This window comes from Plectrocnemia conspersa, unplaced genomic scaffold, assembly GCF_051122295.1.
Source record: "Plectrocnemia conspersa isolate PC_06_02 unplaced genomic scaffold, ASM5112229v1 ptg000006l, whole genome shotgun sequence".
Classification (NCBI taxonomy): Eukaryota; Metazoa; Arthropoda; class Insecta; order Trichoptera; family Polycentropodidae; genus Plectrocnemia; species Plectrocnemia conspersa.
Window position 1 is genome coordinate 19,495,410 of NW_028277170.1, and position 27,787 is coordinate 19,523,196.

At 30.1% G+C, this 27,787-nt stretch overlaps 1 protein-coding gene across 1 annotated transcript in view; it reads left to right on the forward strand.

Annotated features, from left to right (window-relative positions):
* Positions 1-269: 269 nt before the first annotated feature.
* LOC148234454 (Krueppel-like factor 6) overlaps positions 270-27,787 on the forward strand; it is a 244,145-nt gene continuing 216,627 nt past the window's right edge. Inside the window, exon 1 of the mRNA XM_088188453.1 lies at positions 270-681. Within this exon, the coding sequence (XP_088044579.1) occupies positions 580-681 (102 nt within the window). The 5' untranslated portion in view covers positions 270-579. The remainder of the gene's footprint in view (positions 682-27,787) is intronic.

Below are 27,787 nucleotides of genomic sequence, written 5' to 3' on the forward strand. Positions count from 1 at the left end.
ATTTAAATTCGTGGCACACTTTTTCGTGGCAGCAAAGTTTGGCCAACTCTGGTGTTTTTCTTTAAATATTTTTTAATTTAATTTTTAATGAGGCAACACAAACAATTGTTTTCGCACATCCCTATCGCGCCCCATTCCGTCGCCGGTGAATGGAGCGGAGCGTGTTGCGGGTCCGGCCACGCGGTGGTGGGGGCCGCTGGGTGGGGGCCCGCGTGTCGGAGAGGGGGTTCAACGCGCCGTCCGACGATCAGTTTCTGCGTTACGCTCGTCGCTGTTGGATGTCGGTCGTTCCTTTCGCTTTCGCATCGCGCGAAACATCGGGGTTGATGATGATGTGAATCCGAAAACTAAAAAGTGATAAACGAATGTGAACCCACCGTTGTTTAGTGATACAATATATTTATACGTATATATAAATATATATATATATATATATGTACATATATATATATATTTATATATATATATATACACACACATATATATATATATAATAAAGCGACACGCTTCGTTGTGGTGCGATACAAATCTTATACCACCACTCTTCTTACCACTTACTACTACTACATTCCACGTGCCATGGATATCTTACCGAGTGGTAACATCTTCAGGGAGTTGCAGGACGTGCACGACACCGGATACTTCTCGCCGTACGTCTCGCTCGACGATCACTGGCAAATGGTACTATTTATTACTGTTTTCTGTATTAAAAACTTTAAGTTTAAGCAAACTTCTTATTCTATAATATAAATAATTTATTAATGAAACTTAGTTTTAACTAAATTTACGAAAACGCTTTCCCCAAGCTGTTTACGAAGTTTCCACTCAGCGAATAAGAAAAAGCATGCTTTATGGCAACACTGGTAGAAATTTTAGTCGCACGCATCGATCGCACGCAGTATATTCTATTATTTTTTTGAAAAAAAAAACACTAAAACGCGCAAAAATTAAGGTAAAACCTTCAAGAAAGACAAACGCTACATTTTGTTAGAAAATGAGCTATAAAACATGTATATATATCCTATTGTAGAGTCTTCCAAGTTTTGGCAAATAATATTTATAAATATTAGATCCCTTCTGCATGTTGATAGTATGTTTTTTTGAGTTGCCATATCTGATATAACGCCAAATATATATGTATTTGCAATGTAAATAACTAAACCGCCGTAATGTATGTATGATGTATTTGTTTATAAACAAACGAGTGAGCGAAAACAAGCTTTTATAGTCAACTTTCACAGGCAAGTGTAAATTATAATCGCTGCATGATACGCCGGTTAGAGTTGACCACATGTTGTCAGGTATAATTTCCAAGGATTTTGGAAAGCTTGTAACGTAATCTTTCGCATGCAATAACACTCCTTTAAACAAAGGTGTCATAAAAGAAACGATAACTGACGGGTCGTCAAAATAAAAGCGTTCCTCATAACAAATATTTTTCGCAGACGTTATTTAGAGCAAGAACTCAAAAGTAATTTAGATATCTTTCGTGAAAGTTTATCTAGCTGAAATGACCGTAAGAATAATTTGACGGCAAACGGGATTATGGAATGACGTATATCATCATTCTGTAAAGATAAAAATTCCGCAACAGATCGATTGCATCTAACCAATTTGAAATCATCTGCATACGGAAGAAAACTTAAATCTGTAACAACCATATTTATGTCAATAATAAATAACGCAAAGAACAGATGCCTCAGGTTGAACCCTCATGTTCAGACATTTTTTTTAATAGTAACCCATGACAAACTTTGTTAAAGTCATTTTAAAAAATAGCATATGTATTCCCGCATCATGGGATTTTTTTCACCAAAACAGTGACGAAAACCATATCGTTGCTCCAACATAAGTAAATGAATAATTTAAATGCTCAATAATTCTTGATGCACAGTTTGTTATGAAGCGACTTTAGCGCATCAGATCAAAGTCGGAATCTAAATAAGGCTCAGAAGAACCTGACAGATGGCAATTACACACAGATTGAGCTGCTGCGTATTATCGCCGCTGAAACTGCTTTGCATCCTTTTCAAAAACCTGCGCTCGCGCACCTGAAATCAAGTACCAGACTAACACTGGTATATACAGCTGTGGCCAATTGAAAGTTGACCTATTTTGATGATTGTTAACTTTTTTTCCGTTAATACTGTTAAAAAATATGGTAATGTAAAATTAGGAATGTATAATTGCGACAATTCTGGAAAAGGTGTATTTTTTTCGTCGACCAGCAAGCGCATAATGGCGAGCCTGCGAGAGCGACCTTTTTTGGCTCTATTCAAAGAAAGCATGATTGTTTTTTTCTTAATTGTTGTTTTATGATTGCCTATAAATTTTGAGTTGGGTTAAGGTCTGGGCTGTTTCCTGGCCATGTTCATGATGTGATTCCCACTAACTCTTTGAATTGTGTGTTCTATAAATAGATGATTAATTTAGTCAATGTTTGAATTTAAAAACTATAATTGGACTCGTCTTGTAAAATGGGTTAAGCAGTATGTTGAGAAAGTTCTTCAAGGGTAGGAATTAAGTCGTTTTATACAACATTTTACAAAGTCCAATCCATAAGCTGTCATGCACCCCCAGATCATCATAGGATGAGTGCTTGATGAATCGATTAATGCGTAAAAGGTGAAATCTTTCGCTTTTTCTACGGCGCAGTCTCTTACCATATGCTCTAAACAGATTAAATTTGAATTCGTCAGAGAAAGCCAATCTTCTCTAATCTTCGATGGTCCAATGGCGATGAGCTTTTGCCCATTCAGGATGATTCTTTTTCATTTTCTCAGTAAATAGCGATTTTTTTGCTGGGTTTCGCGCTTTAACCAAACGTCTATTCACTGACCGTCTCGAAATATTTGCGTTTGAAGTAGATTACAATTGTGTTTGTATTTTAACAGCAGTTTTGAATCGATATTTTTTGATGATATCCTTGCGGTCTTCATACGCTTCTGACCACTCCCTTACATCATCTCTAGATTTCCTGTTTCGCTAAATTTTTTTAATAAATTTTCGAATAGCAGAACCACTAAACCCCACTCTTCGCGCTATCTCTAGAATTGAAACATTTTCTTCGAGATATGCTATTATTTTAGATTTTACTACATTTGCTTAGATCTCTCCATGATTTTGGGTTTGTCTTTACATAACCGAGGCTAACGTGCAACTGAGGAGGCTTTACATGTTACTTAGATCTCTCCATGATTTTGGGTTTGTCTTTACATAACCGAGGCTAACGTGCAACTGAGGAGGCTTTACATGTTAAAATATCTTGTAAATTATTGTTACCACAGATGCACTTGATCATAAAAAATACACTTTCAATTGGCCACAACTGTATATATATATATATATATATAATTCAGTTTAAGTTTCAATTCAATGCAAGTGCTAGAAAACAGGTCTACGAGTTCATACCAAGAGCGGTCCACATCTCCCGTAGTAATATTTATTTTTAAAAGCTTATTTAGTATATTCTCCGAGTGTATGATCGGGCGTTATCGTCATTCCTTCAGGAACGTTCGTGCTCCTCGGAGGACTTCGAGAGGAATGTCAACACTACATCTGCCGCCAACCCCTAAGAGTCCGTATGGTGGAGTGGCGCCCCACTTTAGTATACAATTTAGTTACATATTAAAACGATGTGAATAATATGAGAGATCGCGGATGAGACCCCCCCGGTCGTCGTCTTCCCGTTGAGGTTCGCCAAAGAATGTGATGCCCTACGTGCCTCCTAAGTAAATGAATAAATAGGATCCCTACTGGCTGAAGACGAATATTCCCGGAAAATTGCACTGCACCTTCGAAATCATTTTCCGCGTCTAGTATGAATGAATCTTTAGAACGCTTTTGATAAAATATAATCAGAAGATTAACGTACAATTATATACATACATGCTATTAATGTTACTGGCTTATAACCATTTTCATGTTTATACTTTTTTAAAAAAAATAAAATATCGGTTATAATTTAAGAAAAAAACTCAAACCCATTGCATATTGCAATGTTTATTGCTTGTTTTTGGAGCCATTTTCGATTTATTTCACCGGGACCTTTTATATATACATTTCACCATATTATTTAAAAATACAACAAAAAAAATATTCATGGCTTTTTAATGTACTAATAAAAAATTCAGATTTTAAAAGCTTAAGTAAATTTACCTGAAGATCCAAAACCATTGATACGTAATCTTTAGTTTTTAATTCAATATGTACTTTGGCATTTTGTGTTTATATTATTAAAATTTAAAGTTGTTTCTCTCAGTCTACGATACACGAGATTAATAGGTTAGTGTGGTTACGCGATATATTTTAATAGTATAAAAATGACAATGTTCTTTGATTCTTGGTATTTTAGGGCTATTATGAAGTTTTCAAGACTAGTATAAAAAGGTGTATTATATAGTTTTATTTTGGATGATTTGCAATTTAGAAAAAAGTATTTGGTAAGATGAGTCTGATTTTTTGTGGTATTAAATATCGGTCAAAAAACCACAATGGCGGTAAGCCTCGCTAAGAGCAAAGTTCCATTATGTGCTTATTATATTTAAGCTTAGAGTCCAGGTGTAAGCCTAGGTATTTAATGCTAGATTTCCATTATACAGTGATTAAATGATCTATTATATGATACGATTTCGAGTAAAGAGCACATAGGATTAGAACCCAGAATTATATCATTGCGCTGTTCTTATATAAGCATCTGTCATTTAAATAGAGATATATCAAAGGCAATGCAGTGGCTTGTTTATATTATATAGATTAAATGAACTTCAGAAATATTTTAATATAAAAACAATTTTCTTCTTGATGTGGTAAGGAAATAAAATGCACAATAAAATCGCAATTCAATCATTCGACTTAATAAAAGTATTGAACTCTTCTTAAGTAATAAATTTCAATTAAAAAAAAATATATATCTATTTTTTTTTAATTCAAATCTCGCGATTCATCACGATTTAAATTTACTTTTCAATATTTCGGCTGTGATACTTTAGCCATGATCACGAATTTACGGAAAATTCGTGACCCTGTCTAGAGAATCACAGCCGAAATATAGAAAAGTAAGTTTAAATCGAGATGAATCCCGAGATTCCAATAATATTAATACTCGCGAACCTCTAAAAACCATATATATACATATATGTATAACATTTCTGTCTTTGATATTGCTAGCTTTTGTATCGAGTTATATGTTGGTTGACTGAAATGCGTCTTTCTGCACATTTGTCGCTTGAAAGACATCTCAACTACATAGCTGCAAATATTTGCTAGCGACTATTCTCAAACTTCTTTGCTAAGTTTCTGAGTGCGCTTTTGCGATTTGATCGGTTCATCTACGACGTTCCTCAACCTGTAAAGATTTTTCAGATCGATTTTCCCTTCCATTAGCAAGCAAACGATTCGGTATTTAACCACTTGATTCAAAGATCTTCAAACCCATTCGAAACCTACACTTTAAATATTATTTTATGCACTTTTTATTCAATTTCAATATCTACGTTTACAATATTACAATAAAATGTCTTATCTAGATTCTTATTAATTGTTTGCAGCCTAAAATCACAGTGTTGCGTATTTATTTACATACATGTGCAAAAAAAATGTGTTTACAATAATAACATGGATGGCTACGGCTAGACAACAATGCGTCCACCAATTGCAAGTATATGGATGAGAACATTAATTAGTGGAAGCTTAATCTTTTATGTGATAAATATCATGGTGTAATATACGACCGTTATGCCAGCCATTATAATTAAAAATGACAAAGGCACAAGTTGTTTGCGACAGCCCTGGCGAGGTTGAACTAAAATTAATTTTCGCCATTTTATTAATGCTATAGACTCTATAGCATTCATAAAATGGTATAGAGAATGCATTTTATGAACCAAATTCAGATTGATGAATTGAAATATAGCTGCCGTGAATTTACAACCAAATATCAAAATTAATATGTTCTATATGAATTATTTATACGCAGAAATCGGGAATTTTTTGCTGGCCGTATGTTGTGACCACTGCTCTAGTAGATTGAAAAAATACACTTGTCGACGCGACTCGAGGAAATCATATCCAAGCATTCATTATAGGATTTTTGTGATAAATAAATATATATTTTTATGATCAGGCATCTGAGATACAAGGAACACAGTGCCTTTGAGCCCTTGTACGCTTTATTTTTGCATATGATTTATATGTTCTGATTGAATCTGTAGTTTATTTGAAATATTATACCTGAATCAGTTACCATTTATGTGCAAAAAGCATAAAATTAGTATTATCAAAGTGCTAATCTATTAGCGCATGACTACGTTTTCAAATAAATTATTTTTATACAATGTTTTTTTTTCCATTTGATACACGAATGATTCATTTCATACTTAAGCATATTTTTATTACTTCTATGACGAATCATATTCAGATTTCAATCGCAATGGAGACAATCCGGTCTCACGATCTATCTGGTCGTCCGATTTAGCTAGAAACAAAATTTATATTTTATATATGAAGTACATAGGACTTTATATTGAAGGGTTAATCTCATTGCTCCCGTTCGATTTATTTTTAATTTATCGCTTAAAACTTATTGATATATTCAGAATCACTGTCGGCAAGCGCTAGTAAACCAAGATCGCGGGTTTCGTACGCGTCGTTCTATGGTCACTAACCTCTTTTGAAGGCGGTGACAAAATCCATTGATTTTAAAATCCATGTCGATGTAGTCTATACCCACTTTTAAAAAATTTGAGAAATTTAGGTTCGATTTTTTGAACGGAAGAACATACATGCGGTAAATGATTACTTGTTTTTTATTTTTTGAAAATGTATAATGATATCATTTTTTTTAAATGTATGATTTTATAAGTATCAAGTCATGATAATCAGATTTGTATTAAAAATATATTAAAATTAATGAAAATAAGTACATATAACAGGTTGTTCCATAAGTCTTTATGTTATTTAAGGTGCGGTTTAAATGAGTTAAAAATAAATAATTTAATCTTTGTTATAATTTAGTCTTTGTAATTAAATATATAAATAAATCAGTGGTACCGTCCGCTATGGAATAAGTCCTTTTTAGACGAGAAATATTTTGCTTGGTATAAGACCTTCGTTTGGAATACGACCCGCGTGCGTGCTAGAACTTGTATGAATCAAAAAGACACATCGCGCATGCGCAACTTGTATGAGATACAACACCGCGCGAAAAATACGTTTGGTATACGTCCTATTTGGAATAAGTCGGATTTAGAACGATTTTTAATCGATTAGAAGCGATTTTGATCCTTTTATGTTCAAACAAATAATATGACGCACACTACAATGCGTCATTCCATTCTTTTTTCCAATTAAACTCCAGCAAGAATTATATAAATATGCAATTTTGACCTTGCTCTTACTGATCGAGCAAACATAAATAAAATATTATTATTCGGATTAGAGCATAATTTTTCCTAAGCCTATATCGATGTGCTATAAGTCGTCAAAACTACTGTCGTTATTCTTGCATAGTAAGTCGTCGCCACTTGGGTATTTTCTAACAATACTCTTTATGGAAATTATTTCACTATTATTTTATAGTAACCGTAAAAGTAATGTAATGCATTTTACATATATGATACATACATATGTATGTGTGCAATGTTATGTACTCTTATCATGCGATGTAAGTTTTTCCCCTTTTGTCCGTTATTAGTCACTTTCGACTGTAAACCCATAGGGATACATGTGTGCGTTTATGTACACACACATTGATTTTTGACGGCGGAAGAAGGGATTGTGCGGGGGGGGGGGGCATAAAGCAGTGTTGCCAAAAGATTTATAGCATATATATTTTTAAAATAAAATGTCGGTATATTTTCAGCGCGGGTTAACGATTCCCCTCGTTGGAATATACACATCCGAGTTCGTTTATATCTATCAATGTGTTTGATTATGTGTGTGTGTGTAAACAGAGATGAGTAAAAACATATGGAAGCCAGTTAGTTGTTAAAGCCAGAAATAATGGTGTGCGTTGAGAGTAGTTTTTTTATCTCGTCTTATTCATCATGAGCATCTTTGGTGCAACAGTCGGATGAGATTTGGTTTTATTTTCTTTAATCAGTGACATTGAATGAACAGAGTATTGCTTGCTGACGATTAACCCAAGTTTTAAGGCATACTTTAATTATAATATATACAGTCGTTCTACTATACGATTCGACTGATATTTAACTCGGCGTTACATGTTTAATGCGTTAAACTCGCTTTAAGATATAAGATTAAAATTTAATTTAACCTTTAGAAGTCCATAGACATGTATGTATGTAATGCCTAAAATGATTTTATCATTACAGTCCAAAGGCATCTATGCCGCGCCCAATATTTGAAGCCATTTTAAATGTCCTGATGATAAAATTTCCAGTATTTTAATATCATACTTCTATCAATATATACCTGGAATTTTTAAATTACTAAAATTTGTTAATCCATCGATGGATTTTGGAAACAATTTTTTGATTAGTCCGTGCAAGCCGCTCAAAACATAGACGTATAAATTGCTATCCATGGTTCTCAACATAAAAATGTTTATATACCTACATAAATATTTTCTTTAAATAAATTAAATTACTGTTTTTATTTCAACTCAATATATAGAAATATATTTTGAGAGCATTACATTTTTATTCTTGAAGTTGATGTTGAATTGCCATATATTTATTATTTTGTGTCATTTTAAAGGTCTATAACGTCGCGAAGATTAATTACGCTGAATGTTTTATTATAATCAAGAATAGTCCTTCAATTTTTGCGATACATTGTTCATGCTAAAGGATATCATATATAAAGGTGATCCAATTATTTAAAAAAAAAAAAAAAATGGCTGCCTCAGCCATAACTTGGTAGATGTTGGGTACTAGGTGCTCCAACTTAGTAAAATTGGCGGCCAGTTGTTCCCCTTTGAATTTGGCCAGAAAAATGCATGTCATTGAATAAAATCGAAATATTAAAAAAACGACATTTAAATGAAATTATATCGGAATACATTTTCACTGGCAGATATATATTTTTACTAGTGAAAATATAATTTATCTGGCAGATGCTAGTGAAATTATATGATTTAAACTTTACCATACTTAGTAATATATACATTTACGTACTTACGTTACATTGAATGTGTATTTTTCAGTGAAGTTGTATTTTTACTAGTGAAGTAAAAATACAACTTCAAAAATATAATTTAACTGATAAGCATATGCTGCTCTAAAATTTCTATGAAATTCAATTTGACAGTTGCGAAACGTCCATTTTCTGTTCAAACCCTAACCCTACCTATACGAAATTTCTAAAATTAATTAAGTTATAGTACAGTTAAATGGCGCATCTCGCATATTATGATTCTTACTGACTTCTGATATCAAATTATTGGTTAAAATATATTTAAACTGAATTTTGGTCAATAGGAGAGCGCAAAAACAATCATCACTTTTCAGAATTTAAAAATGTACGTCAAAAGCAATAAAAAACGCTCGGTAACGAGCATTTCCACTGCGACGGCACGATTTTGATTACCTTTGACGTGAATTTTTGGCTTCTGAGAAGTGATAATTATTTTTTGCGCTCTTTTATTGATCAAAATTCGGTTTAGATGAGCTTTATTTGATTCTTATAAAAAATCTTAATATAAACGCTAGATTTGTTGACAGCATAATGCATAGGCGCTAAAAGAAGTTTTTTTTAAAATCACTCTGAATGTGTTTCGATATAAAAATCGTAACATTTATTCAATCATTGTAATTTGTGTCATTAATATAATTGAAACTTTAAAAGTCGCTGTAATTTTTCGATGCAGTCAACACATCATTCGATTGATTTGTTTCACGCAAACTTTAGAATAAAAAAAAAGCTGTATTTATAAATGATGTAATTCTTTGATTCTCGAAAACCTTTTATATGTATTTGTGTATGGCAACGGATCAAAACACGTCATTGTCAAGATGGCGATAACGAGAAACGATAATGATATGAAATATCGAAACATGAGTAGTCCTACCGGCGGTAAAAAGGCGCTGACACAAGAGAATGTGTTGTCAATTAGATATAATTGGCACAACTGTGCTCAGGTTAAACGAACAATAATAATACCGTTTTATAAAAGGTCCTCTAATTGCTTAATTGACACCGACTGTAGACAGTAATTGGTGAAATTGTTATTTTTCACTCGATTAAATGACGCAACGGACTAAATGACTACTATGATGAGTTGTTAATTGGCGAGAGAGAGATACACCTATGAACTACTTTATATAGGTATTTAGGTGAGAAATAAATTCTTTCGCATTTATGTTGTAAATGCAATATATCTTTAGTTGAAAAAATTCAGATTAATTGCTGTATCATTTAAGATAAATTAAAGCTATTAAAAAACAAAAGTTTTGAACTATAATTACCAACTCATAATCTTTCCTATTATTATGTTAAAATATTATATTGTTATTAAAGTGTTAATGTGACAACGTGACACTTGTAGATTGTCGATTGACTACCTCCTCAGTGACTCCAGGTTTTTCTGTAATGAGAATGAAATTGTGCGAATTCACTTTCAGGTCATCAGCATATATTCCGATTTAATAATTGACCAAGATTGGAACCCTGTAGTACTCATCGGAGCGACGATTGTTTCCGTACATTTTGTAGACTGTTTTCGCACATTACAATCGATCGAGAAAATATCGATTCTGTTGCGTGAAAAAGACTTTATAACGACGATTTGATGCTTTTAATTCAGTTCGTGCGGCACTCATTTATGAAGTTATTTCGATTTTCATAGCTGTTTTAAGTGCGTGGTTCTGATTTAACTTTTTCAAACGTGTTTAGTTGCTCGTTTTTGATTGTAGATAAACGCCTTCGACTTTCTACATTATCCAGTCCGAATTTTTTGGACCAACCGCAGGCTCCTTAACCTTTTGAGTACTGAGTTAATTTATACTCATTTATTAATTTGTTAGTACTTAGAATACACCTGAGAGTGACGTATATTTTAATAATTATATCTATTGTTAATTATTTATTATTATTTTAAATTACATTTATAGTGAATTATAGAAAAAACAGTGATTCTCAACATTTTATTTCTTTGATTTATTTTACTACTTTATGTTTTAATAAATTATTTTAACACTTATAAATTATTCAATTTCGTTATATATTTTACACATTTTTTATATCAAGTCAGAGGCTTTCAATATTTTTTATAAAATCAATACAAAATATTTTTTTAAATAGATTTATTTATATTATTTTCATAATTAAATTAAATTAATATTGTATAAATATAATGTTTTTTATTTATTATTTCTTCAATTATATATGTAAATATATAACTATATGGAGTACAACAAATCAGTGAAAGATCGGCTACCGTATATGTATTTGTAGTCCAAAGTATTGCCTCAAAAATATATAAATAATTTAAATGTCATTAAATATAATAAACAAAACTATATCTTTTATGTTATATGAGATAAATAATATTTTGGCAGAAATTATATATTTAAAATATAAATAGTATTTTTGCTATGATTTAATTTTTTTTTTATAATTCATTGAAATTATATCAAAAGAATTGTTTTATTATTTTTTATTTTATATAGATATATTAGATATATTTATATATTTATATAATAAATAAAATTGATTAATTTATAATATTATTTTTAATAAATTGAGGAAAATGTTGAGCTGCCAGTAAAAAACAGATGTCTAATAAACAAAGGTCTCCAAAGGGTTAATAAAGCACAACCAAACATCCGTTTAGAACACATACAGAAAAGCTTATTTTTGCTTATCTTCTAACGCAACTACTACCGTATAAAATATAAATGTTAGCAATCAGCTACATATTGGATGGAATTTCACTCTCGGTTGTTTTAAGAATAATAATAATTCAAGTTTTATCTGCTAATATTGTCATTCCACCACCAAGTTTTTTTATTAAATAACAATTTAATTCTCACCCTACTTTCTAAGCTGTCTAAGAAAATTGCAGTTTATTACCAAAGCATCTAAATTTTTCGCGTTGCGATGGAATTTAAATCTCGACATTTTCTCTCATGGCAATTTTAGATGATGAGTAAAATAGCTCAAATTTTTACGTTAACAACATAATCACAACATTTTCTCAGCGGAATAATTATAAATATATGTAATATAATATAAAATTAAATTACGAGCGACACATTCTATCTTATATGAAATACAAAGTAGGAAAAAATATGTTCTACTATATGTATTTAGAAAAGGTTAATATTCCCGCTACATCTTTAGACATGAAAATTGACAGTCTGTCTAAGATATTCGAAACTATCTTTTCCAATACAAATCTTAAAGGCATTCTTTGTCTTTACCTGTGCATATTTATTGGTTTGATTTGTACTTTAGGTTGTCAGACTTACTTTAGATTATGTTATATATTTTCATATTCCATATTTTTATTTGTAATAATAATCTATTGATTCATTCAGTTTAATGATAGGTTAAAAGATTTGTATGATTTATTAAATTAAAAATAAATATTTTAGTGAAAAATATATATTGTATGCAACACAAAAAAATCTTAATTGAATTGAAAAAATAACTGATAGGTGAGAGAAGATTGTATCTTAAAAAAATTATTATATATTCAGAATCATTAATACAAATATGTCATACAATAACAAAACTTTATTGATCGATCAAAATCATTGGTATTCTCAAACTTACACCTATTTAATGTTACTTTTAAGAACATATGATATTTCCTATTTTCAATTAGTAAGACTTAATGTCAATTGGATACAAACCCAAAAGAAAAATTTCATTTATTCCATTGCAGGGTATCAGTAAAGTAATAAAAAGTGTATAGCGGACCTATTCGGCGAAAGCGAATCAATGGAATGCTTTTGCTAAATGCTCTCATCTGAATGAACTATAGTTATTTTCGAGCAATATGTTTGTTTGAAAGCACATGAATTTTGATTTAGTAGATAGTTTAACTCTTTCACGACAAAAATATAAATTCATTTGTGGTTGTCTCTTTATCTTCATATACACAGTAGCTTTATACATTTTTTTACCATCACGCTCATATTAACTATTTTCGGTTTGTCAAGAATTAAAAATTTAAATTGAAACATTGCATTAAGTTCATCAGCTGTAACGTTGTTGCTGCACTCTGCAATAATTACAATATATTTCATTGACCGCTTTGTCAACGTTCCGCGAATTTTATTTTATCATTTTTAGTTCAAATCAATTTTCTAGGTAATTCATATTAATAAAATTAAGCAATTTTTGAATATGACGTTTTCAAGTATTATATTCATAAAATCAATTTCGTCATGTGTTATGTGCAAAACATACAATTTAAAGTTTAAATATATGTATTATAGTTAAAATTACCTTTTTACCGAATGTTTCATATACGTAACTCAGGGTTAAATTTATTAAAAAATACCTACTTAAAAATTTGCATATAAAAGCTTCTTCAGAAACATTTTTATTATGTCATCGTAAGTATTTTGTCTTTGAGAAATGCCATGACTTGGGGGGGTGTAGTTGTATTTGCCTTGTATTATATATTCAGACAGAAAGCAAATCGTAAAATTATGTGCGTGGACACGTAGTGTAAAAAATAGCATTCAATATGAAGATGTTTACCGTTTCGCTTTTTTTAAATTTTGTTCACGGTCGAATCATTCTGCGGTTCTTAAAATTTAAATTTTATCAAGCAACGTAAGTGCAGAAAAAAAGTCTTGTCTTATAAATTTAACGAAAGATTTTTTTAATAAGAATTTTGTACAGCCTCTGACGTAAATTAAACACTAATACAGTAAAATCTCTTTGTAACGAATTATGAAATAATGAAATTCCCAATATTACGAATCTTCAATTTGTACCCGAAAACTATCATACAGAATGTTTCCATTGTAACGAAGACTGATCTCAGTATAACGAAATATTTTGATCCGAATCTAAACATGACGTTACAACTTGACACAATATTTCTTCGAATTCAGTGTCATTCAATGTGTTTCGCCGACCCTCAAACTTTTTTATAAAACATTTTCTTAATAAATTTTATTGTGTTCATTACAGTATTCTTAAAAATGGACAAAAAACGATCTATCAATCTTGTATGTGGTTATTTTGATGCTGTAATTTGGTAATCAAAAATTAAAAATTATATCATCTTCCTTACATTCTCAGTAAGCTTCGCTATACTGAGATTTCACTGTATACCTTTCCAGTAAACTAGCTTATTATAATACATTCTTGGTAATCTTGTAAAAATGAAGGATCGTACTATTTTATTTAACTTTAACAAACATGTTATAAAAATATTAGGTTTATAAAATATAAATTGTACAAAATTGAACATCCGCTTAACATTGTTGTATTTTGTATTAATTATCTATAGAAATAATTCCGATCTATTTTTTTTAAATTTAAATACGGATGCTTTATAATTGTGTAGTTCCAGAGTTGCTTTAATCTAGCAGGTTGTTTAACTTCCTATGATGTAAACTGAGTGTATGTGGCATGTAATTCAAAAAATCTTTGGATTATCAAGAGTTCACCGATAGGAAAATTTACGGTATAATTCTGTGAAAAGCCCTCATACATTTTTGGAATCTGCCGATTATTTTGATTACTAATTTAATTCTTAGATTACCGAAGCTAAATATACAAAAATCCTTTATTTCGATTTTTTTCTATATTCAATTCAATAGTCCGGTTTAAAGTTCATGTCAATAATAGAGTAATAATTATGGAATATTTTAAACGTTTTGTGGGTGTATATGCTTGTGTATGTGTTTGGATGCGTAAAGAAACCTTTAGCGTATATTCCACGATGGTATCGATTTTACGCTTTACGCACGTTTCTTCCATTTGGTCGGAGATTTGCTCTCCGCGTATACAATGCCCAAACTGTGAGTTGTACTCGTGTATATGCATATGTATATCTAATTGGTGTAATGTGTATATGAAGTTAAAAATACATACACGTGTAATATTTTAATTTTTATATTCAATAAGAAATAAAATTAATGGATATTCTGCATCGTTTGTGGATATCGTGAATATAGTGGAACATCCACCTTATCGATCCGTTGATGAAACGCCGCACGCAAGACACGCGCGAGAAACTCTAAGCTTCTTAACATAACTCGTTAATTGAACCCAGTTTTTTCTCTTTTGCTATATGTGTAACGAGTGATGGTGATGATCGCTGCATTGGCGGTGAATACACGCGTTATCTTCCTTACGTTATAAGTGACTATATAGAATTCTTTTATAACTTCTAAAGTTTTAGGTAATGATCCATATTACCGAATAGATACTTTTTATGCATTTACAGTAGATTTATAACGATATAAACACTTACATTGTCAAAGTAGTGAATGTGCATATATGTATAAATAAGGATGTATATTAAGAATAACCGTGTACTTGCACTTGGGAATTGAATTTATCATACACTAGTATTTAATACGATTATAATGTATACTATATATTTGTAGCGATGATAAGAATACTTATGCATTTTTTGTTAAGCCGTTTTTGTCATTTATACGACTCTCGAGCGGAACTATACATTTTCGTTGCTAACAAAAAATACACACGTTAGATAATCTAATAACACTGTATAAAAAAGTATTTAAAACTTTTTGTAGCGATTTTTGTACCCACAATTTCACTTTTTCAACTGAATAAGTTAAAAAATAATGTGTGTTTTATACCATATGTAAAATTGGCGAAAAAGTTATAATGTAATTTAATGATCCATAAGTAAATTTTAGGCAGTTAAATCTTACTATTTATTGTGGATAGAACAGTATTTAAATATTTTGATATGAACAATCATAGATTAATATTATAATATCAAATGTTGTGATGCAACATTTGATACCCAATGTTTATGTTTATTTTATTAATTAAAAATATAATTTCACCGATTAAAATTTTATTTTTATAGAATCTTTCGTTGAAATCTGTCTGCATTTTTATATTTTTTTTCGTCTAGGAAGTTTTGTATCGATTAAAATTTTATTTTTATAAAAGCGTAAGCCCAATGCGTTATTGCATTTATTTATTAAAATACGCTCTAATAAAATCGACACATTTTAGACAATTTTAATAGTGTGATGAGTATGATAGCGCATTGTCGCGCTAGAGAATTGAACCTTTTTTTAAAAAAAAAATATCGTGATTTGTGAAATTTGTGATTTGAGTGCCGCAAAATGATTTGGGGGCTTTATTGTGTAGAATGCTTTCTGTTATTGTAAAAAATCAATTTTTATCGCACGTTACAATACGATCATTTCTGTTGTCTAAAATAAGCATGGATTATATCGAGCGATATAATTTTGCTTTCGTTAAAAGTTCGTGCGGCACTCATCTCAAATTTAATGTCGTTTTTTTAATGAACCATTAAAATATTTATTTTTAAAAATATTACTTTTTCCCACTTTCTAATCAATTTTTTATTTTCATTACAATGAAATATTGATTCAAAGTACAGTAGACACCCCAATAACACAGTAAATAAGGAACGTGCTGAAATGTAAATGGTTTGATTTAAAATAATCCGAAGTGTTTTTTTATTTTTATAAAAGATTTTTTTTTACTTTTATAAAAGCGTTAGCCCAATGCGTAACAATGGGGTACATATATTTATTTTTATTGAATTAATTAAAAATATAATTGACTTTTAAATATATAACATTCTATTACCTCCCGCTCAATTTTTTAATACCATTATCATAAAATGTGAAGGTTTTGATTTAAAATATTCCGAAAACTACCTTTTTATTTTTTTGGTCAAGGAAGTGTTATCAATCGTAATTAATTATTTTTATAAAATCTTCTGTTAGAATATGACAAGCGTAAGCCCAATGCGTTACAACGGGGTTAATCTGTACCAACTTGCTAAGTCAATCAGACATAATGAATACTAACAAGTAAGTATTAATCATCAGACTGCATGAAAAAAAAATTAGTGACATTTATATTATTAATTATAGATTTTAATGTGTAATATAATTTATAATTAATAAATTTAACTTTGCAACTAAGGCCAGAAATTGGAGTCTGTTGCCGCCGAAGCTTAAGTCAGCAACATTCGGGTTAATAATCTGAGACGTTACAGACTGCGATATTCCGAACTAATAATAAAATAATTAATAGTCGAAACAAAGCGAGCTTATGCTTGCTGTTATTGTTTGACCATGTTTAATTGTTTCGTAATGCACAATAAGGACGGAATAGCGTAGTCCGTAACGTCTCAAATTAGTAACTCTGAAGTCGCGGGCTCAAGCCCCGGCAGCGACACTTGAATTTTTATTTATAAAAATGCCCCAATATTACACATAATGTCATCGATTTTTTTATTTTTTTTTATTTATAAAAATGCCCCAATATTAAACATAATGTCATCGATTCCCAAACTTTAGTCTGATGGTTAATACTTACTTATTGGTTTTTATTATATTTGATTGACTTACGTTGTAATGCCTTGGGCGTATACCTGTCAGATTAAAACGAAAAATTTAATAAAAAAAATACACACAAAATACACTTTTTTATAGTGAGCCCAGGTTTCTAAATATGTTTGAAACTTGATCTTTTGTTAAACAACAATTTGTTTTCGTACACAACAGCATTTTCTCATCTCCGGTTATCAAACGATCATCGAGAAAAGGCGACTCAGCTTCAAGATCCAGAAGCCCTTGTGATATGCGGATACGCGCTTCGCTCAATTCGTGTGGAAATCATATACCTTGTCTTCAAGTTTTCTCGATTTTCTAAATATGTCAATGCCCTGTTGAATCGGACTGGTTTAGTTTCTCGACCACCTGATGGATAGTTTGAGTAGGATTTGCTTACATTTCTGCAGCCAGGACATCTTTGCTGATCTCTCACATCCATTGATGTCGTAATTTTTAGTTCGAATTTTTAAAATTTATTTTTTACATTTACCGATATCTAATGAATCACCTAATGTTTTAAGTGGCTTTAGTCTTAAGAAATTTATATAAAATGTATAAATTGTTCCCTTGGTAAAAATTCTGCGATCGTAAATTTTGGGGCCCGATTTTTTAATATCGAATGGTCAAAGCACGACTGAGTGTTAAAATATTTATTTAAAAAAAAATCGACATTCATTTCGGTATTACTTATTATACCAAATTCGATAGTTGGTTACTACATTTTAATGATGCGGTAATTTTCTACGTAACTTTCCGGTACACGGTGGCAGACAGGTTGTTTTAACATCAGAGCACTCGCTAAAAGTGTTCATATTAGAACAATGGAGGAGCGTTTCCGGAATGATGATTTTATAAATTGTACTACGTCCGGCGTTCGCCACATAGAGAAATGCGGTCGTTCCGGTTGAGGATTTCTGGACTTGTGTGTGCGGCTAAAAGTGTGCACACAAGTGTTTTAATGTGTGTATTTCATAATAAACCTATACAAAATAGGTTTTACAAAGTCAAATTATACGCAGGGGGTTAAAATCACACAATAATGGCGGGCTATTTTTATTTGTGTGCACAACTTAGGGCAACGACCGTGTCATTGTTGGGGTTACAGCGTCAAATGTGAAACATGAAAGCGAAACGATGTCCATTTTAAGATTATATAGAAAATTCAGTAAATGACGCTGCTGCTGTCGAATGAGAGAAATAAAGCGAACGAGTGATTTTCTGTTTGAAATGAGTTAAAATATCAAACGGACTGAGTTTCGTTTTCGTTTGAGCGTTCGAGTTTCAAATGAACGCTTTGACATTGTTCGAAAAAGTAGAAACGTGTTAACCTCATCGTTTTATTTTAAACAAATTTATGGCAAAATTGTTTAATTACATAATTACCCTTTTATTGATGTCATTTTGTTTTGACATTTGCCTCTCGCGTTTTTTTTTAATATTTCATAAAGAGGTAAATAAATGTTTTGTTTTATAAAAATATAAATAAAATTAAGAACATCGCAAATAATAATATTATATAAATCCCAGGCGATGAGAACTTTCTATTCAATATATACATATAGAAAATAGGTTTTACAAAGTCGAATGAGTGATACTTTGAAAATTCATGACCATGGCAGGAGTATCACTGCCGAAATATCGAATAGTAAGTCATCGTGATGAATCCCGAGATTTAAATAATATATACAGTTGCCAATTGAAAGTTGACATGGCGGTTCTTATACGTATTTTGATTATTTGATCAACTTTGAAGCATTTTTTACACGTTTTTGAATTTATAATAGATAAATATAATTGTTAACTTTCGTTTTCCATTAATACTGGTATTGTAATTGCGTCAATTCTGAGTTTTTTTCATCGTCCCAGCAAGTGCATAATGGCGAGCCTCCAACTCAACACGTGCGCGCGACTTTTTTTTTTGTTCTATTCATAGAAAGAAATATCGACGTCATTTAAAAATTATAAGCTTAAGCATTTCGATAAATAAATGTAACAAAATTTCACCTTTATTTTTAATAAATTCTTGTATTCTGCCTGGCATCGATAAATACAGATTTTCAATTATTTTAAAATCGATCTCCGCTTCTCACACTTCCAGGATATGTTTTTTTCATGAATTGTTTAATCTATAGATAGAGGATTAATTTAGTAAAATTTTGAATGTAAAAACTATAATTGAACTCACAGATCGAGCTCAATGGCATGACACAGAATCGTCTTGTAAAATTGATTCAGAAGTATGTTGAGAAGGTTCTTTAATGGTAGGAATAAAGTCGTTGTATACAACCAATTTAAATATGTTTGCATTTTTGGACGAAATTTACAGAGCCCAATTCATAAACTGTCATGCACCCCCAGATCATCACATAGGGTGAGTGCTTGATGAATCGATTATTGCATAAATAATGAAATCTTTCGCTTTTTCTACGGCGTACAGTCGCTTACCATCCGCTCTAAACAGATTAAATTAGGATTCGTCAGAGAAAGCCACTCTTCTCTAATCTTCGACGGTCCAATGGCGATGAGCTTTTGCCCATTCAATGTGATTAATTTTAATTTTCTCAGTAAATAGTATTTTTTTTTACTGGGTTTCGCGCTTTAAATCCAGCTTCAACAAAACGTTTATTCACTGTCCGTCTCGAAATATTCGAGTTTGAAGTAGATTGGAATTCTGTTTGTATTTCAGCAGCAGTTTCGAATCGATTTTTTTTATGATATCCTTTATTCTGCGGTCTTCTCGAGCAGACGTCATACGCTTCCGAGCACCCCCTTGCAACCTCTCAAGAATTCCTGTTTCGCAATATTTTTTAACCCTTTGAGGTCCAGTGTCCACACGTATTGGACATCTGTTTTTTACTGGCATGTCCACTGTCCATACTGTGTGGACATTTTTTAAAGTTACTTTTAAAAATATTCTATGTGGATTTTTAATTTTTTCATACTGTTTATGTCATACATTGAATGTTCTAGAAGGTAATAAACTGCTCTAGTACCAACAATAGCCATTTGAATTGTAGCCTGGAATGTAAACAAAAACGGTTTAGGTCGTGTTTAGATCGTGTAGCAAATATTTTTTTCTAATACTGTGAACATATATTTTGTGAAGTGTCTTGCAATTTTTGTATCTTATGTAAGTTTTTAACACTTTGTCCGTTCATAAATTATTTATTTATATTATTATAAAAAAATATTTTCTTCATTTATACCCCAAATAAATGTTTCGACCGAAAAAACCCAATCATAATAATGAATTTGAAAGTAGTGATGACGATTATATGGAGCATTTAGACAAGGAATTAGAAAGATTAGAATTATCTGATGAAGAAAATTTAATTGGGTCGCAATCCACTTCACTTATATCTACATCTACCTCATTTGTGACGGATTCAAATTCCGAAGTTGTATTTTCGAGAAATGTTGTACGTCGCCGTGTGATGCGAATTATGAGTGATAGTGAAAATGAAACTGTTATTCCATCACTGGTTATTCCCAATACATCATCATAGGTGGACATAACAGATAAAGACGTATATCATCCAAATATACTATTTACAACCGGCACAAATAACATGGGACAGATGAGAACTTCAACCCAAAATATGACTCCTTAAATTTTTGAACTTTTTTTCATCGAGACACTATTCAAAAAAATCACAAAAGAGACAAATTTATGTGCAGCGAAAATTATTGCTAAAAATTATTGCTGGCATGACTGAAAGGACGCCACAGAAGTGGAAATAAGAGCCTTTTTAGGAGTGATAATAAAAATGGGAATAATCAATGTTCTGAATATGAAAGATCTTTGGTCTCAATCATTTGTTCCTTACATTCCGTTTTCTGCAATGAGGAGCAACGATTGGATAGAAATCCTCATTTAATTTATGATAATGGAAAATACAAGGACTGCATGGCGTGTTCGGATCGAAATGTTCCTGGCAAAAGAAAGAGAATATCATTTTATTGCAACACTTGTGATAGAAAGCCCGGCCTTCACCCTGGAGATTGCTTCAAAAAAAATATTTTTTTAAAACAATATAGAAATTAATTTTGGTAAAATTGTGTTAAATATGTTAATAAGCATCATTTTAATTAAATTAATATTTTTATTTATTTATAAAACCATGTTTTCTTGATTTTTTTTACCAAAAACATGATTTTTCAATAAATTCACTAAAAATGGCTTGGACCTGCTACAAAACTTTTCAAAAAATCTTTGGACCGCAAAGGGTTAATACATTTTCGAATAGCAGAACCACTAAAATGAACGTCACAGCTTCCAAACTGTACACAATGCATTCGCGCGCGCTAGAGCCCAGTCACAAGAATAAAGTCGTATACGTCGCACAGAAATACGATTGTTTTTTTTTTGTTTCTACCTGCGCTGCAATAAATGTTATTATCGGAAAACTGCAGCGTATCGGCATAGTTTGGAGAGTTTAAAAGAGATCATAAACTTTTACACGTATGATATATTATTTAAGAAATGCAATTAAAAACATTTCAAAAAATAATAAAATATTTTTGTTATGTAGTGATACAAATTAAATATATGTAATAGATATAAATTTACATACATATTTTAAAATACAATTAATTACATTTAATAAATAAAATTACGGTTAAGTTGGAAGTCAGTTTTCTTTGGTTTCGTTCCCACAATACTATCACATTCTAATGATGTAGAAGAAGATTGGAGTACCGAATCCAAAAACAGTTTACTGGTAACAGATACGTCAAAAATTCGTACTGCAATAATTTTGTAAATGCGTTGCTACGAATGCAGACGCATGCGAGAAAGAAGCTTCGTTGTCTCGATTGTTTTCGATTTCAAGGATTTCGTCTGTTCCACATCCGGTTATAAAAATAAACACATCGATCTATTTTGCACAAAATAAAATATATATAATATCACAGTAATGGTTGTCAACTCGTACAATATGATTATGTGAGTAAATCGTATGTGTGTTTTTGGATGAAATGTGGATATCGCTCATCAGACCACTGCACTAAACCCTACTCTTCGCGCTATCTCTAGAATTAAAACCTTATCTTCGAGATATGCTATTATTTTAGATTTTACCGTGACCGACATTTGTTAAATCTCTCTCTTTACATAACCGAGGCTAACGTGCAACTTAGGAGGCACAGATGCACTTGATCATAAAAAATACAATAGAACAAGTTTTAAGGAAAGAATACATATTGCCTATGAGACTTTCAATTGGCCACAGCTGTGTATTATTTACGTTTCTTTATTTTACAATCGAGAAGATATGCTCTTCTTGAAGCTTTACAAAATATATATATATTTAAAAGAGCGCATGCACCCTATTACATCCTTAACATATTGAGATAAAACAATACTTAATATGTGAGCATAGCAGTGTACAAATATGGAGTAAGGTTATATATCTTTGTATTCCATTCGTCATAAATTTGTGCAACTAATTTTTCTGTACATACAAATTTCACTACGGTAGTATTATGAAGAGCATCAGCTGTTCTATGTAATCCGACAAATCTCTCTTGAATGATATTATTCCCGCTACATTTATTTATCAATTCTTTTTTATGAATCTATAGTTACTTTAGTACATATCCAAAGACCGGAAAATGACTATTTATGTATAAATTAAAACTGTTATTTAATTATATTATTATTATATTATTGACTATATCTTTGCTTTTTTTATTGTCATCTATAAAAGTACAAAATAACATTTCTCACTGAATATGTAACATTAAATAAGTATATTTATATACTGCCTAAATGTTCTTGTATTGAAACAATTATATTGATATTTATTTAGCTAACATGGCTATTTATTTATACACTAAAATTTCATACAAATACAAGCTAAAGTAATAAATACGGACTACGCTATTCCAGTATTTTATTATATATATTGAGAATGATTGTGATTAGAGGACGTATACAAAATACAATTTGCGGATAGTAAATATGATATATAAATAAAATAGATGTCTAAATAAATAAAACGTAATAAAAAAATCGCCATGTATTTAAAACGGAGGTTGTTAGGAAAACATCTAATAATTTTATTTCTTCATATTAAAAAATATTTATTTTATTAATTTAATTATCTAATAAAGCTTGCTTAGACACTAAACAAATATAATTAAAATATGAACATAATATTATAATTTATTTAATAACGAGTTATCCATAAATTATCTTGTACATATGTACATTTTTATTTCTTATTAAATTTTCTGGTAACATATTAATTTCAAACATTATCAAACCATCTCAAACTATTTCACTTTGAATTATTTTAAATCAAATATGTACATGCATATAAAACATACTATCTAATTTTATAAAATACAACAATAAAATTTATAATTAAAAATGATATATTTTTATATATGTAATATTTCAATGTACCAGTTTATTTGACGTCATTAAATATCAATGTATATTTATACGTTAAATTTGAGTCCGTTAAGAATTTGTTAAAGAACTGTGAAATATCATTTTTTTCTTAATCAAAGCTTATCCGTTCTTAAACCTTAATATTAATAATAATAAATTACTTGTCACAACTTTTGTAGCTTAAGTCATAACTTTGAGAAACTTAATCTTAAGTGGTGATTTTATTATATGATATCTTATAGATTGGTATTATATAGAATATTTATATAGCATGTACAAAATAATTTTTATTATTACTGCTTTAAAAATCGAAATATATTTTTAGCTCCGCTTTCAAGCATGATTATTTTTTATCACGTAGTTAAATAAACATTATGAAACTCAATTTGACACTTTTAACATTGAAAGAGAACACTGATAATTCGATCCTTTTACGCTGCATTTTAGAGAGTCATTTCTGCATGTATAAAATTACAACATCACACGTTTTTTTGCAAACTATCAAGTTTTGTTTTAGAAGTTAGAGCTGTGTAATCTATAAAATGTCATTATATTTTCTCAAATCTATATATATAAACTACAATTATTCATCATATTCTGCATACGAAATAGTTGAATTGTTATACTTTTTTATTGATTAAAATCACGCAAAATTTCATTAAGGGTTTTTACTACAAAATGTATTAAAGATACAATAAAATATGCATTAAGAAATATGTTTTAATATAAGTTCAATTACACTAAAATGTTTTGAAGATATATTGTTCCAAAATCCTTTAGTTATTTATTATATAAAAAGTTGCGATTTAACATTGTTAAACATTTTCTTAATTGACAATGTTAACTCACATTTAAGTAAGATTTATATGTGCAATGTATTTATAGCTCTTCTCTAGAGACGTCATGAGGTATGTTTAAAGCACAATTTAGAATTTCCTGTTTTTAAAGGGTCATATAATACTCTATATACGTGTATGCGCAATGCATACAACATATATTTCATATAATACATAGCTAAATATAGCTTTTATTATAAATATTTTTTAATAGTTACAAAATATTGAGGATATAAATTAATTTAACGCCCATTATTGATACCTTTCAGTTTTTTTATTTAGATTGAAACTAGAATTTTGCGTAATATGATAGAGAAAGTAATTATACGTGTTTTCCCATATGTCTTTCGTTAACTAATCATGAATTTCGTCTTGTTCTGGTTTATCTTCAATCCATATTGATAGTACACATCTGATGATACTCGGTTACTTTTATTTATTATTAGTGCATCATCAGCATATGCAAATACTTATCTATTTATATATAAATTTCTAATTATGGCATCTTTGATACCCGATTTTATTTCTGTATTTTAACTATCGCTTTTGAACCTTTCAATCGATCTACAATATATTATGTATGTAGGTTTGTTGAATTTTATTATTTTTTACAACCTATGTGAACTATATAACTTCTATAACTATGATTTTCCTCAATTTGAGTAGCCTATAGGTTAATAATATATTTCTTATTTAATTTTATTTTGTAATGATTGTTTAATATCACTGTTTGAAATATGCACTTGTCTCTCATTACAGTCCGTATCAACATGAACAATTTTTAAGATTTTTGGAAGGCTTGAAACGAAAAACTACTGGATGATTAATAATAAACGAAAAAAATAGTTGTAATCTATCTCTAAAAACTCACGAAGATATAGTTAATGCTATTTATTATCTAAATCAGCGGTCGCCAACCAGTGGTTCGCGGACCACTGATGGTCCTTGAGAGAATTGTAATAATTTTATTATCATTGAAATTTGTTGAATATTTTTTTTATTATAATCTGATTCGGCTTTCTTTTCATTTTCATTTTTTGCCTTATTAGATTTTAGGTTAATAAAAGGCTAAGACTAATATCTAGTATAAGCCATGCAACTATAGTAAATATTTATTTTCCTCGTTAAAAAAATTCATCATTCTTAAAAGTCCATTAATAAACTATGCTAATTTAATTACAACCCAAGTATTAAATATATACTTATATTATAAAAAATGCTTATTGTCCAAATTGACAGATTGCATTTTAATAAAAAAAAATATTACTGCTTTATTAAATTTGATAAGCGCCTGTCATGTTTAAATAATATTATCAATCTCGTATAATTCATAGCGATATGAACGAACGAGAGAGAGAGAAAGGTGAAAATAATAAAATTTAGTAATGTAATTGCCAATATTGTCGTTTCCGTCGTTTGCTCGCACTCCTGTGCAGGTGCTCGTGCCAAAACGGTGGCAAAATTTACGATTAAATCGAATTCACCGACCAAACTTTACGATCCGTTGGAAAGGTTGAACTTTTTTTATGCACGTTGGGTCGCGTTGTGTGCCATGCTTTGCATAATCGAACGTTCCATTCAAACTAAGCATGGCTAATATGACCTTGAAACTAAGCATATTAAAAAACATAATATGAATATACTGCCTTTTTTTCTTTCAAAATTTTGCCGACTCGTGAGAAAGTCGCATTCTTGCACACACACACACCAACTTGGATCGATGGAGTAATGAATGAGTTTGGTGTCGGTCCAAAAATAGCCTAGATGTATTGTATGTGGCACGTTTTGCATTACATAGAAATAAGACGGTCAATGACATCATTGTTCATATAATTCTGAAATAGATTAGTCTTATAGCATTCAACTCATACATAAACTAAAAAATAATAATAATAATAAATAAATGTGTCGTCCGCATTTTATAAATAAACAGCAATTGACCCAAGTTGGATCCTTGCGGTACTCCAATAAATGCATTACATCAATCTGAAATAAGATCTTTAGAAAATTTTATATTAGATCCTTTTTTCACAAGTAAATCGTGATTGAATTTATCAAACGCTTATATATTATACATATTTCGTTCACTTAGTATAGTTTATGAACAAAGTTAGAAATAAAACATTAGGTTAGTAACAGTAATTAAAAATATATTTATATAATATAATCTGAAAATAAAATACTTGATGAACTATACATCTATATCTATTTAATTTATTGATTAAGTTTCAGTTTTTAAAACAGTTAATTAAATTGTCAATGTAATGAAAGATATCTATTTAAAAAAAATATTGCATTGTTTTACTTCTACCGGTAAATATATTGATGTATTGTAGTTTCCCATGGCTTTGAATGGAAATTGTATTTGTCACGGTAATGGAAAAGGCGATACCTGTCTTTAGGACAATATATTTCAACGTCTACTTCTGAATCGAAGTATTAAACAGCTGCAATATTTCAACCTCCACTATTATTAATTGCCTTTTATTGAAATTGATACGATTGTTTTTAAATGAACTATATATAAAATTATTAAGACATTTATGATTATATTATTATATTGATTATTTTATTGTGTATTGCGAAATTTAACCTTAGACAATGTTGTGCTATTAAATATTTTTTATCTCTGCACAAATTGAGAATCTGATATTCCGTTGTAAGCCATTAAAATTGATACTAGAGAAGCATTCATTTCTCAAGTTAATTCTTTCGAATTGAGCGACTGTTATTGTCTGTCACAGTGAAGTCGTGTTGACAAGTTCCATTGCACAGTTTTAGTGGTTTTAAATTCCTTAACAGCACAATAGAATAACCTTGACGGTTAATCTGTACTGTCCACTTGAATTTAAAGTAAATTAGAATCGGATAACTGGCAGCTTCTTCTATGTCAATGAGTGAAATACAACTGACTAATTTTTAATAAGCCTTAGCTATTTATCTAAGTTACTATTTACATTGTTAATCGTTCAAGAACATAGAATAGAGCAAAGAAAGACAGACATGTTAGTTTATCAACATAATTTGAATACATTTTTGGCAATTTT